This window comes from Dicentrarchus labrax, unplaced genomic scaffold (genome assembly GCF_905237075.1).
Source record: "Dicentrarchus labrax unplaced genomic scaffold, dlabrax2021, whole genome shotgun sequence".
NCBI lineage: Eukaryota > Metazoa > Chordata > Actinopteri > Moronidae > Dicentrarchus > Dicentrarchus labrax.
In genome coordinates this window covers 4497852-4510785 of record NW_026136722.1, presented here as the reverse complement: position 1 = coordinate 4510785, position 12934 = coordinate 4497852, and the positions used below count along the sequence as shown (strand labels likewise).

The 12934-nt window shown below is 41.4% G+C and overlaps 1 protein-coding gene across 1 annotated transcript; it reads left to right on the top strand.

The window, feature by feature from the left end:
- The first annotated feature begins 472 nt into the window (after nucleotides 1-472).
- Nucleotides 473-12430, top strand: rab3db (RAB3D, member RAS oncogene family, b). Its single transcript, XM_051387334.1, has 5 exons — nucleotides 473-844; nucleotides 3687-3923; nucleotides 8568-8686; nucleotides 8929-9053; nucleotides 9209-12430. Exons 2-5 carry the CDS (start codon nucleotides 3687-3689, stop codon nucleotides 9394-9396), a joined length of 669 nt encoding a protein of 222 aa, XP_051243294.1. The 5' UTR covers nucleotides 473-844; the 3' UTR covers nucleotides 9397-12430.
- The last annotated feature ends 504 nt before the right edge of the window (nucleotides 12431-12934 follow it).

Below are 12934 nucleotides of genomic sequence, written 5' to 3'. Positions count from 1 at the left end.
TCTAATACAGAGTATCTGATACCAGTGCTCTCTTATTCATTAAATTTGAAAACTCTGTGCCTCCTTTTATGATCTATTACAACAACAACAGTGTACATAAACACAGAGAGGGGGATGGGGGGTCAGTAGGGCTCCACAGCTGACCACCAACAGGTTGATCCTGCCTTGCTGATAAGGATATTAAAGGAATGATACCACAGAAGACAAAAATAGTATTTACTAAGCTAAAATAAAGCCTTTTAAACTCTATAATAAAATGTTATATAAACATAGTAAAGGAAAAATACAACTGCAACTCCCCAGCAAAACACCACAGCGATAATACTGTATATGAATATATATATATATGACTGTTTTAAACTTAACAGCACACACACTTGTTGTCCTTATAGATGTCCTCAGAGATAACACAAACCCACTCGTGTGGTTTCTCCAGGGTGTGTGCGCGCGTTCACGTGCGCAGGCACGGTCGCCAGCCCTCTCCTCGAGCGGTGTGGACTGCTCCAGCTTCAGAGCTGACACCGGCTGCCTCAGTAGTCCGCATTAACTCTGTCTCAGAAGGAGCTGCAGCTCCAGTGTCCGCTTTAAACACTCAGTTCAAGATCCGGGAGCCGCTGAAGGACCGCGGACCGAGAAAAAGGAACTAAGTATCCTGTAGAGGAGGGAAAACAGGTCCCGGTGCTGGTGCTGGTGCTGGAGCAGAAGAGGGTATTTAAGGTGTTAGCTCTACTTTCGTGGGCTACTTTACCCGGCATCTCACCGCCGGGGACGGAAGACAGCCGCCTATCACTGACAGAGAGTCGAAAGGGAACCGAGTTGGACGTTCGCTTTCTTCCGCAAAAAGGTAAGTTTGTTTAAGTTTATGAGTCCAGCTGGTTTTCCTGCCCACAAGCCCTCTCGCCCCAGCCATTCACTCAAAGTAACTTGTTCCCTCTTAATTTAGGCCAACAGGTTTATCCCCGCGGAATGATACCTAATATTTGGGTACGACCAGATCTGTGTTTGCTCGTCACGGTATTGTTGCATAAACTAAGGCTATTTGGAATAAAACTAATCCTCCTAGCCTTTATCTCCCATCTATGTTTGCGTTTCAGTCCTCCCCGCTAATGAAAGAACTGATGTGACAGCTGCCAGCTAATCAATAGTGGTCATTTCCTGCGGGTCGGGCAGGCTGCTGGCTCCTGGCTCAGCAAACAGTGCCAGCTGAGGGACCTGGCTGCACCATCACAAGGCCCCATTTACCGTAATGACCTTTATTTGTTTTACTGGAGATAATGCTGCTCCAGTGTGCCATAAAGTAGCTCCCATTCTCATCCGTGCTGCAGCTCCAATGGCTATCCTTTCTACATGGAGGATGCCTGACTGTCCTGATATCAGGGCAGGTGCTGATGTGGGTGCCACCTTATCACAGTCATCACAGCTGCTCAGTCATTCTGTTTATTTTGTCCAGTGTTGCTTTACAGACATCTTCAACATGTGAAGGGTAAAAGACTTTCTCATCACAGTGAGTTGTGTTGCTTTGAATTAGTATTGTGTGTTTCTTGGAAGTTATTTACATATTCAGAGGGAACTTGACGCCACAGAATTAAGCAACACCACACAGCAACAAGAAAACACTATGAAAGTCTAGTGAATTATATAACATGTTAACAAGGGGAATACCATTTAAGAAATGGCCTGTAGGCACCCTGAGCTGCACAGTCAACATGAGGGACATGTGACTGGTATTACCTCAGGCTTAAGCTCAGCTGATGGGAAAGTTGAAGTTAGAAAATAATATACATTGTTGAGTGGGTGGATCTATGCTATGGGATCTAACCAAAAAATGTCCCCCCCAGAGACCCTTATAGAGCACAGGCATCATGTGATTCAGGATTTCACAGCCGACGTTGCGAGGAATTAGAAACTCTTGGGAGTCTTGACTTGACCACTAGGCAGATTGCAAATGCTGGTATGTGTAGAAAGTCTGCCTCATGTGTTGGCGATTTCAAAGCGGGACAGCCCTCCTACCAGTTCAGAGGTTTGGACTCTTTCAATAAGTCTCAGAGTTGTACTGTTTTCATTGGACAGCATTTTTTGTAGTGCATATCAATAATTCATTCAGTAATTGTGTTGGGGTAAGTGGTGGGTACTTACTCATGCAGTCTTGTAACATCAGTTGTTTTTAATAGACACACAGCTGTATACCAAGTTATCAGTATACAAGTGAGGAACATGTCCTTTTATACCCTGGCCTGTGATTATTGGGAGCACAAGTGTGTACACAGTAAACAATTTTGCCAGTTCCTCAGTAATGAGCTTCTTCTCCTCTCCTCTTATTTTTCCACAGCCCTTCGTAGTAGTGTGATAGATATCTCTATCCTGCTCTGGAGACCTCCATCTGGCAAGCTAAAAGCTGAGGGAACTGACTGCTTTGACCACTAATGGGTCTTGCTGGCAGCTGAGTCCTAGTCCCGTCTCCACAGAGACGAGTCTCAGCAGAGAGAGGCAGAGCTAAGCCACACTGATTGATCAGCTGTGTGTGGGCTCGGAGGGACTAGCCCCTCCACTCTCCTTTTTCACACCCAAAGCTGTGTGAAGCTGTGCGGTTGCTCTCCCTTCTCCTGCTGTTTGAATGGCCGACCCTACAAGGCTTAATGGCAGGTAATCTCATACCTGCCCTCAGGAGAGATTACTCTGAGATTAATGGTTACAATGAAGCAGGCTGACAGATGGCATAGCTTCCCATAATTTAAAAAACGCCCATAAATTCCGAATTTTATCTCACTTTTTTCTTTTTTCATATTGATTACAAAGCTTTTAATGGAGTCGTAACAGGATCACATTGATCACAGATGGGTTTCACTAATGTCTGTCTGGCCAAGCTTTGATTCAGTCGACTGCACTTTGTAACTTCTGTTATTTTCCAATGAGTTGAGCATTGTTGATTCTAGTACTGAAACGCTCAAGCAGGAATTATACTTTGTAGAACTGTGTATTGGCAAGAATCTGGCGATATGATATGCATCAAGATACAGGGGCGGTTTATTGCAATACTGTAAGCAATGCAATATATTGCAATTTTTTTTATCAACTTTTAGGAAAACTCATAAAACAATTTTTTTTTTTATGCAACCAAAACCGTGGGATCTAGATTTCTATTTGTCACAGTTCCTGTAACATCCAACAACACTGCTATCTAGCAGTTTAAACATAAAAAATAAACTGTTTTTGACAATCAATACAACATCACAAACATGCGTTTACCCTACGCCACGCTATACTACTTAGGGTTGCACCCACAAACTGTTTATCCAAGAAACTGCAGGCAGGAATAAGGGCTGCGAAATAAATGGAAATATTATCAAAATCTCAATATGGCCTATTGCAAAACACACAAACCACAGAAGCTGCAATATTTTGATGAAGATAAAAAGTATGACGTAACATCATTATAATAAACTGATGCCCTGCCCTACAGATCTTGTTTAATTTTTTAATTAATAGTTTACATGCAATGATTCCTGGCAAAATCTTCTAAAACAGTTACTAAAACTTAGTTAGTTAGTTTAATCTTAAGTTGCTGCCCCAGTTGACACTAACCAGTGTCAGACATGTTCAGCCACTGACTTGGTTAAAAGTTTCCACCAAATGCTGCACGTTAGGTTTGCTTTTGAGATTGGTTTTCTCTTCTTATTCCTCTCTAGATGGCATCAAATGACTCTCGGCTCCAGCAGCAGCCCTCCCAGAAGGATGCGGCTGACCAGAACTTTGACTATATGTTCAAGCTGCTTATTATTGGCAACAGCAGCGTGGGAAAAACATCCTTCCTGTTCCGCTACGCAGATGACTCCTTCACCTCTGCCTTTGTCAGCACCGTGGGCATCGACTTTAAAGTCAAGACTGTCTTCCGCAATGACAAGAGGATCAAGTTGCAGATATGGGTGAGCGAATTAAAGATGTGATAAATTGCAGTTTTATTTGTGGTATTACATTACATTTCCACACTGTCACTTGTAATGGGTAAACAGACAGCAGAAACAACAGGTTTTGGCTGCCAAACTACAGCCACAGCTAATCATTCTTATTTATTGTAAAGTTCATTGCCTTTCTCTATTTATTCTACACTCAAGCTCCATGGGCATTTAAATTGCTCTTGTTAAAGAAAGTGGGTGCTCCATTTTTTTGCTTTAGAAAAAAAGAAAAATGGGGATAAAGAAAATGAAAGTTAGCCCATGTGGAATGCTTGTTGACACCAAGAAGTCCCTTTCAGGCAACTTCGAGAGTCTGACCAGAAGACCTTTTTAAAGAGCAGGTTTGTCTAGAATTGTGGGTCTGGCAACTGTGCAACAATTGTGCAAGTGTAAAAAGCATGACTTCCTCATGGTTTCATGCACATTCTTACTCCCTGCCTATCTTAAGCGTACTTAAGTGTTCACATCGAACAACGAGACGAATATTAGTAACTGATGCTAAAAAGCCCAGTTGGAGGTCAATATTATTATTATTAATATTATAACTCAGATCTGGGGGTATTTTGCCTTTCATTAAATCAGCAATAGCTGACTTTTTTGGCCACTTGGGGGCAGCGCAAATTAGCTTGAGAACAAAACACTGATGCATTATCACCTTTTAAAGGGCCAATGTATTAGTATACATGATATTTACACATCCATCAGAGAGTAGCAACATTAGCATTTATTTGGAGTCGTGTCTTGGTCTCTTTCTCCACTTAATCCTGAGGGATATATCTGGCTCTGTAGGTGCTAAATGTTCCACTGTGTTCAGCAGCGGTCAGTGGGATGCTAACTTTGTCTGTCTGCTGTTTTCTGGACAGATTCAGCAGTGTACGGTGGGTTTTAAGAACATTTTCGCTGCCTGCTGTGGCTGAAAATTATACTTTAGGGGCAGTAAGATTGAACAAAAGACAGTAAAGTTGCAGACCATAAAACCAAAATGAAGTGCTGTAGGATGCAAAAAAATTACATAAAGCTGATTAGAATTGTAAAAATGCTTATGGGTTTGTCACTACAAATGAACACCTTCAGATTATACATAGTAATTTGATTTATTGTTAATGTTAAAATATTGATTATGACTGCTTTAAATTTGTGATTTGTGGATTTAGATAATAGTTTGCTTTGTTCAGACCTTCAGGTTTTGATTCAGCCATTTTTTGAAGATGAAATTTGCTTTGTTTTTTGCTAGTTAGTGTTGATGTGTCTGCATGAGACCACAGTTCCTCTTTGCTAATTCAGTTTTTCATTTGTGTTTAGGACATGTTTTGAGAATTTGTCAACGGCACATTTCATGAGCTTGTGGCTTTTTTGAGCAACGCTGCAGCAAGTCACGCAGCAGTTTCTGTAACTCAAAATTTAAAAGGCAGCTTCACAATAATGTGAGTACCAAGTAGCAAGTTGGAGTTTCAGCCATCACTGTTAAAAGTGAAACTCCAGCAATTCTACTCATAAAAGTCAGTTTCCTCATGAGGGGTATTATAAAGTCAGTGAAAGCAGTCGTTTAATGTCTTCAGGGGCTGTGAAAGGAGCTTTGTGAAGTTGTGAAGAAAAAAACTTTTATAAACCTTTACAAACCAAGGATGTCAGTTTCAAAGACAAGAAAGTGATGAAAAATATAACAGTTTTACCCAAACTAGGAACAAACCGTCAGGATACCTCAACCTCTGCTGTTTTGATTCTGTCTATTCTCTTTTCAATATGCCAACTTTACATAAGTGCAACAAAACACATAGAGGAAATAGTTTGACATTTTAGGTAATGCGCTTATTGCTTTCTTACCGCAAGTTATGTGAAAAGATTGATACCGCTCTCAGGTCTGTGTGGTAAATATTAAATTAGAGCTAGCAGCTGGTTCGTTTAGCCTAAAGACTGGAAATGGGGATACTGCTAGCTGTAAACATCAATATGAGCCGGATCAACACCTGTGACTGTTTTCAGTAAAACATTTAACCCTGGTTCTCATTGCAGGGATTTTACATTTTATTATCAGTTGTATCCTTACATTTTCTCCACCACCTACACAGTCCTCCCAGTACACTACAGATCCTATTGATATACATTGTTAAGGCTGTTCAAACAGATGATTCATTTGAACCAACAATGTGCGAGCCACTGTATGATACCCAAACGGATGAAAGATGAATCAGCAGCAGAGGAGCCCACACCAAAACACACACTCACCTACCTGACCAAACATGTGTCTCTATTAAGTGACATGCAAGTTATAGTGGTGTGTAATACTGTAACAGCTAAGGAGGTGGGGCAGTTGAATTAATGACTCTATAATATGTGTTGGGTAATTGTGTGGTAAGTTGGGTTTTGAGAAGGTGGGCATATTGTGTGCCTGCTTTGCCCTAATGTAACAACTGGTGGTGCGGTTGAATGATAAAGAGACCTGGTATTTCCTATGCTCAGGAAGCAGAGGAAGTTCCCTATCAGCATCTGACAGAGACACAACAAAGATCTACTTCAGCGCTAGAGTGGCAGTGTATTTAAAGGGCGTGGGGCCAGCAGGCAAGTCTTAATACGAGTCCTCCCTCGTGTGGTGTTAATAATCAACTCTGTGAAATTTCCTGGCTGTTAAATTCATGTTAGCTCCCGCTGAACACCATCTGTAAGAGATTTCACCAGGTCCTTGGACAAAGAGTATTGCTGATGATTCCACTCTGCCAGCTGCTAGCCTCCCTTTGTGTATCATGGAAACAGGCTAGCCTGATAACCCTGCCACATGGCCCTTGCTCAGTAATACGCAGAGCTAAAGCATTCATGTACAATGTATTCACGCTGTGTACACACATTGTTTACATCCCTCCTTTTTGTGCCATGGAAATATGTTTCTGATCTTTGAACAAACACACACACCTTTTGCACACTTAGCAGAAAACACTTCCACACATATGTTGTGTGCGGTAGTCCAGGGGACGATATCCTGTGTGTGCCACTGCTTTGTGTTGGCTGCTAATAGAAACATAGGTGACGCATGTTTAAAGATCAGGGTCCCAGTGACGTCAGAGGCCTGATTTAAACCCCTCCCTATCTATCATCATACATGTACACATGAGGGAGCAGCTTTTGTTTACTGGCTGGGGTTGACTATAGCAACCCTGGAGACTCTCTATTTGGTTAGACATCCCATTACGCAGCCAAATATTTGTTTATCTCTGCATGGATGAGATAAAGATGGACCTGGAATATATCACACTTTAATAAAACAAAAATAAACCCTGACAGAAAGCAGACTCTGACTGTGGCATTGGAAATAATAAAAGAATATAGCAAGGGGGTAATGTTTTTTTTTCTGCTGTCTCTGATTGCCCTCTGTCCTGCCCATTTTGTAAAGTTAGAAGGATGATTTGGGCCGACCACCCGGAGCAGTCCTGGCTGTAATGGAACATTCATAACCCTGAATGGCCTCAGGTTACCTAGACAACCCACACTCCTCCTCCTCCTCCTCTTACTGAGGAAAACATCAAACACACACACATAGGCCCCCCGATGCAAATGAAGGACTCAGACAGGTTACCAAGTAACCGTGAGAATGGAGGGGAGTTGCTCCACTAACTCAGTCTACCTGTTTGATCTTTCTGCTTTCAGCATCCAGCAAAGTATTTTGAGCCGTCGACTGTGACATCACACATAGACTCCATTTAATTAGAAGATGCCTCTGATAAACTCAGTGTGGCTGGGAGGTAACACCGCACGTTGGCCAGTCCTCCTCTGACTCTGTGACGCTCTTTCTGTTATCTATGTGTTTCTTCTTGCTGGCTGGTTACTGATTCAAGCCAGAAGTCCTGGTTTGATGAGGAATGATTGTTGCGGGAGCTCACATCTAAAAGCCATCTTTTGGTAGATTGCGTCGAGCAAGTGGCACTTTGATGTGGTAATGAAGTACTTTGTGAAACCTTTCTCTCCTTCCAGAGTGCAGTCTTATTTTCCTGTTCACATGATCCATCTTTTTCACTTTTTTTTTTTAAAGCTCCTACAAATTAAACCTAACTTGAATTTAATTTGAAAATGCCTTTAGTAACTCAATTTACTTATTAAAAAGCTTGTCATCATGAACAAGCAAATGTTATGGTAAACTCAGGGGTAGTTACCCCAACGGGTACTACTGCAGTTGCCAGGGGGAAGATGGAAAGAATTTACATTGTAACTATTTTACGATACAAGATTTTTTTTAAAATCACATATTGGGTCAGCTATAACATCTGAACACTACATGCTGAAAGAACATGTGAAAACTGGTTAGAAAGCAAACAGAAGTCTAAACAGTTAGCTAAAAGTGTTGTGTGAAGGGGTAAATAGCATAGACCACTCACTCTAACTGCTAAATGATGGATCCACCCCTCATATATTGTGACATTGTCAACTCAGAGCTGACTTGTGAAAAGTATTACAGCAACGTGGCATAGTTTGGACAATATTGCCCCCTTGTGGTTTCAAATCATATATTGGATCATCACAGGTGAATTAAGGATTTGTTTGTTTTATAGACTTAAATATTATAATAAATGAATATTAAGTGGACCCAGTATAGTATAGTACATTTTTGTGTTTTTGTAAATACAGGATACAGCGGGGCAAGAGCGCTACCGCACCATCACCACAGCCTACTACAGAGGAGCCATGGGCTTCCTGCTCATGTATGACATCACTAACCAAGACTCCTTCAGTGCAGTTCAGGACTGGTGAGTTGGACATTTTTAAACAGCTTGGTCTATTAACATGAACACAAGAGATCATGTGTTATGTCCATTTGTCATTTAGTTGAATTAGCACTTTTGCTTATGTGTGAGGTGCACTTATTTATATCAGCCATGTCCATTTCTGTCTCATTTATTGGATTCTATATAGCTTTACAGCTCCTTTTTTTTCCCGCCCCATTTTTAATCTTTATCATGCTGACTGTGAAACTTTGTCTGTCCTACAGGGCAACACAGATCAAGACATACTCCTGGGACAATGCTCAGGTGATCCTGGTTGGTAACAAGTGTGACCTGGAGGACGACAGGCTCGTCCCCACAGAGGACGGCCAGCGACTGTCAGAGGACCTCGGTAAAAACTCTCACACAGTTTTGTCTTATTGTTGGCTTCTGCAGATAGATATTGTATGCATGCGTGTACTGTATCTATGTATGTTTTAAAATGCATTCAAATATGTGCATCTGTTCATAGTTAATAAAATGAAATCATGTTCTGTTCCCCATCAGGTTTCCAGTTCTTTGAGGCTAGCGCTAAGGACAACATCAACGTGAAGCAGGTGTTTGAGCGCCTAGTGGATGTCATCTGTGACAAGATGAACGAGAGCATGGAGGGAGACATCAACCTCATATCCAACCACGGAAACCAAGGCCTTAAAGACTCAACTCCAGAGAGCCACGGGGGCTGTGCCTGCTAAACCACCTGCCTTCTTAACAAGTCCCCCAACACACACACACACGACACACACAACACAAACATACAGATACTCGTACACAAAGACCATAAAGTCCTTCTCTGTGCCTCAACCATGGAAAGTGCCGCGTCTCTCTCTTCACTCCAGCACGGCCCAGCTCTGCTTCGTCCACACAGCGCAGCACGAACCAAAGGACAGCTAGCCAAGATAATCTTCATCAGCGCTGTCAGGCCCCTATCTTCCCCAGGCCTGTCTTTCTCTCTTTTCCCTTAAAGAGGCCCACTCTCTGGTAAAACCTGCTCTGTGTTCTGTCCTGTGTTCTGTCAATAACCTTGACCGCTGGTGCCTCATCAGCATTTTAAATGTACTGTCTCTGAAACATTTGTTCAGTGGCTTTTTATTTTTCTGAGCCATGTATTTGTGCAGATAGCTTGAAGCTAGTGAGGCCAAATAGTGTATGTAGATGGCTGTACTTGGATGGCATTATTTAAGATTCATACTGTATATGTGCTTTGTTTACACAGTAGACACTGTTTTACAATAACAGCAGTTAGCCTTGCAAAACAGACTACGGGTCATGAGCTCATTTATTGCCAGGAGAATTACATAAACTGTGTCACTCCTGAACATTTATTTTCAAAACGACAGTTCGGAGAGTGGTGCACTTGTCCAATAGGACGCTTCATGCTCATGACTGATTGAAGGAGACTGTGGTAGCATTTTTTGCACCCTACTTGAAAAGATGTATGTCTCAAACAAAGGCGTATTGAGCTTTGCAAGGCTTAAAGGAATAGTTTGACATTTTGGGAAATCTGCTTATATGCTTTCTTGTGGAAACTTTAATGTCTGTATTCCAAATAAAGCTACAGCCAGCAGCCAGTTAGCTTAGGTTAGCACAAAGACTTTTTTTGTACGGATTACGTTAGGATTTTTTAACCTTTGGACAGAGCCAGTCTAGCCCTTAAAGCCGTGTTTCCAGTTTTTGCGCAAAGCTAACCGGCTGCTGGCAGTAGCTTCATATTTACCATACAGACGTTAGAGTGGTGTCAGTCTTCTCAATTTTTAAATCAGATTCAGTCAAATGTTGGATACATTAATAATTACTGTTGTCTCTAAATTTCCATAAATATGGACATATCAGTAAAGTGCAGTCAAATGAGGTTCATTTGGAAAAATTAACTGATGCCTTCATGGTGTTTTTTTTCTGGCATTGAAATCATTATCATGTTCTGATGATACCCTAGATGATTTGTCTGTAGCGAGATTCTGAGGTACATCTCGTCATCTATCACTTACAAAGTTAAAGCATCAATCAAGACGACAAAGAAAACCAACAGAATGTCATAATGAACCTTATCTTTTTAAAATTTAAATGGCAGTCTTGTGATGCCCTCTCTATCCCTCAGTGCTTCTCAGAAGCCTTTTCTTGCGCACTAATGCAGGGACAGCTGGACGGCTGTTCTAATGGTAAAAGTTGAGCCTCTTCACAGAGCAAGTATGCTCCTGTGAGGAAGTCGTTTAACACTGGTGACACATATTTGTCACATGACCTCCCTTGTGGTATGTCCTCGCTCACCCTTGTGTGCCACTCTTTCTTGAAACACCTTCTCTCGCACACATGCTTGCACCACCAAACATACAACACACACACACACTGCTCCCCCAACTGTAGCGTGGCAGAACAGTTGGCATGGCAAACCTACTATGCTTAATAACTGAGTATTTAAAAAGTGGTGAATTCTCCTTTTTTTTTTTTGTTACTGACATAACGACTGTTTAGTGGAGCAGCACTGTGTGTGTATGTGTGTACTCAGAAAGGGAACAACACTGAACTCAGAGGAGGATGACTCTAGGTCTCAACGGTGCTGTTGCCACTGTTAGGAAAGCAATGATCCGGTGCAGAATATTAGTTAAAAGAGCCTCTGTCACTTTATCTTAATCTTTATCCCATTACTGTAATATCTCGTCTTGACATTTAAGTTAATGAATTGAGGTTTATCTTCATTCGACATTATGTTATGTTTGCTATCAGTTAAAGTGTGCGTTACACAGCTTTTTTCTGTTCCTTTACACCATTTTTGACATTTCTTTATTGAACGGTCAAACTACCCCTGCTGAAAGCTGTGTCATAATTAATGAAATAGAAATTTGAAGTGTCTTTGGATTGCAGGAATGGGAAAAAATGTACTAAAGGGCAGTAATTTTGCTATTACTTTCTGTTAATTATTATTTACAGTGCCATTTGACCATCACCATCCACGTGCCAACTACTGACTGTCCGTTAGTATCATCCATAACCTCTGCACCATGATAGCAGCCTCGTGTTGCCAGGCCAAAGCCCATGGTCGCTCTGCACAGCTCAGGGGTTGGGTCACAACTGGTGGTCAGCTCACTCCCTGCTATTGTATAAGCCTGTGGTCAGTTATCTCTCCTCCCAGCATGTGCTGATGAACAGTGATATGGTTTTTACCACATTGAGCTTTAATGCAGGGGTTTAAAACAAGGAGGATGTGCACAAGGTCACTGACTCGTAACACTACATTTGTATTACAACATTTGTGTATAATTCACTGTGCAGGTCTGCAATGTATTTACATGGAATGCAGAGGCATCAGAGAGCAAATAATATCTGTGATAGTTTCACTAAAGGAGCTTACAATGGCGACTGTTGTTTGTATACATATTGAATGTGCTAAACTTGTACTGTTGCTAACTGTCCACTGATATTGAATTTTTGACCACTTCGTCCAGTATCTGTCTGCCATATTTGTATAAATAAGTCTGTAGCATCCAAAGTGGTTGGTCTGGGGTGTGCTCTTTTCTTTCTTATGTTGACAATCTATTTGTTTTCATGTCTTGCATTTTCTGATTGACTGCGTTTTAAAAGAGGGAAGATAAGATTATTTGATCCTGTTTTATTTTAGGCTCTGAATGTGTTGAATGGAAGCATTGTGGGGAAAAATGCATCTTATAAACAAAAATAAATTGAACGTGTTGAAATGTGTATATGAAAATAAAGAATATATTAATTACAAAAGGGGTTGAGTAATTGCCAATCGATGTCTTCAGTTCCTTCAAGTGTCCAATGGTACAACATGACAACAATGTAGAGTTTGTGGTGACAGAAGCATCTAAAGTGCAATTTATAACCATGCTTCCTAACCCCAAAACATAAGGCCAGGGCCTTTTTTTCCACGTTTTATCTGAAGAACCAGAGAAACCACACTCTGCCATTGTCCTCCACAACAATACAGATTTCCTCATCCTCGTCTTCCTGCCACCATGGTCAGTAAGACACATTACCCTCCGTGTGCAGGGCCTCTAAATTCTTTCAAACGGAACTTATCTGGAGTCATTTATTCACTAAACTGAAATTTAAGAGCAAAGGTATCTTCATCTGTAGCTGATTGCAGTCATGTGAACCAAACGCAGCTTTTCTTTCCATCAGTGCCCACTTCACTGGGATCAAACTGTCTTTTCCCCTTTCGTGTGATGTAAAAAAGCGCTTAATTGCATTTAAACTGACGGGGATGGGCCACTA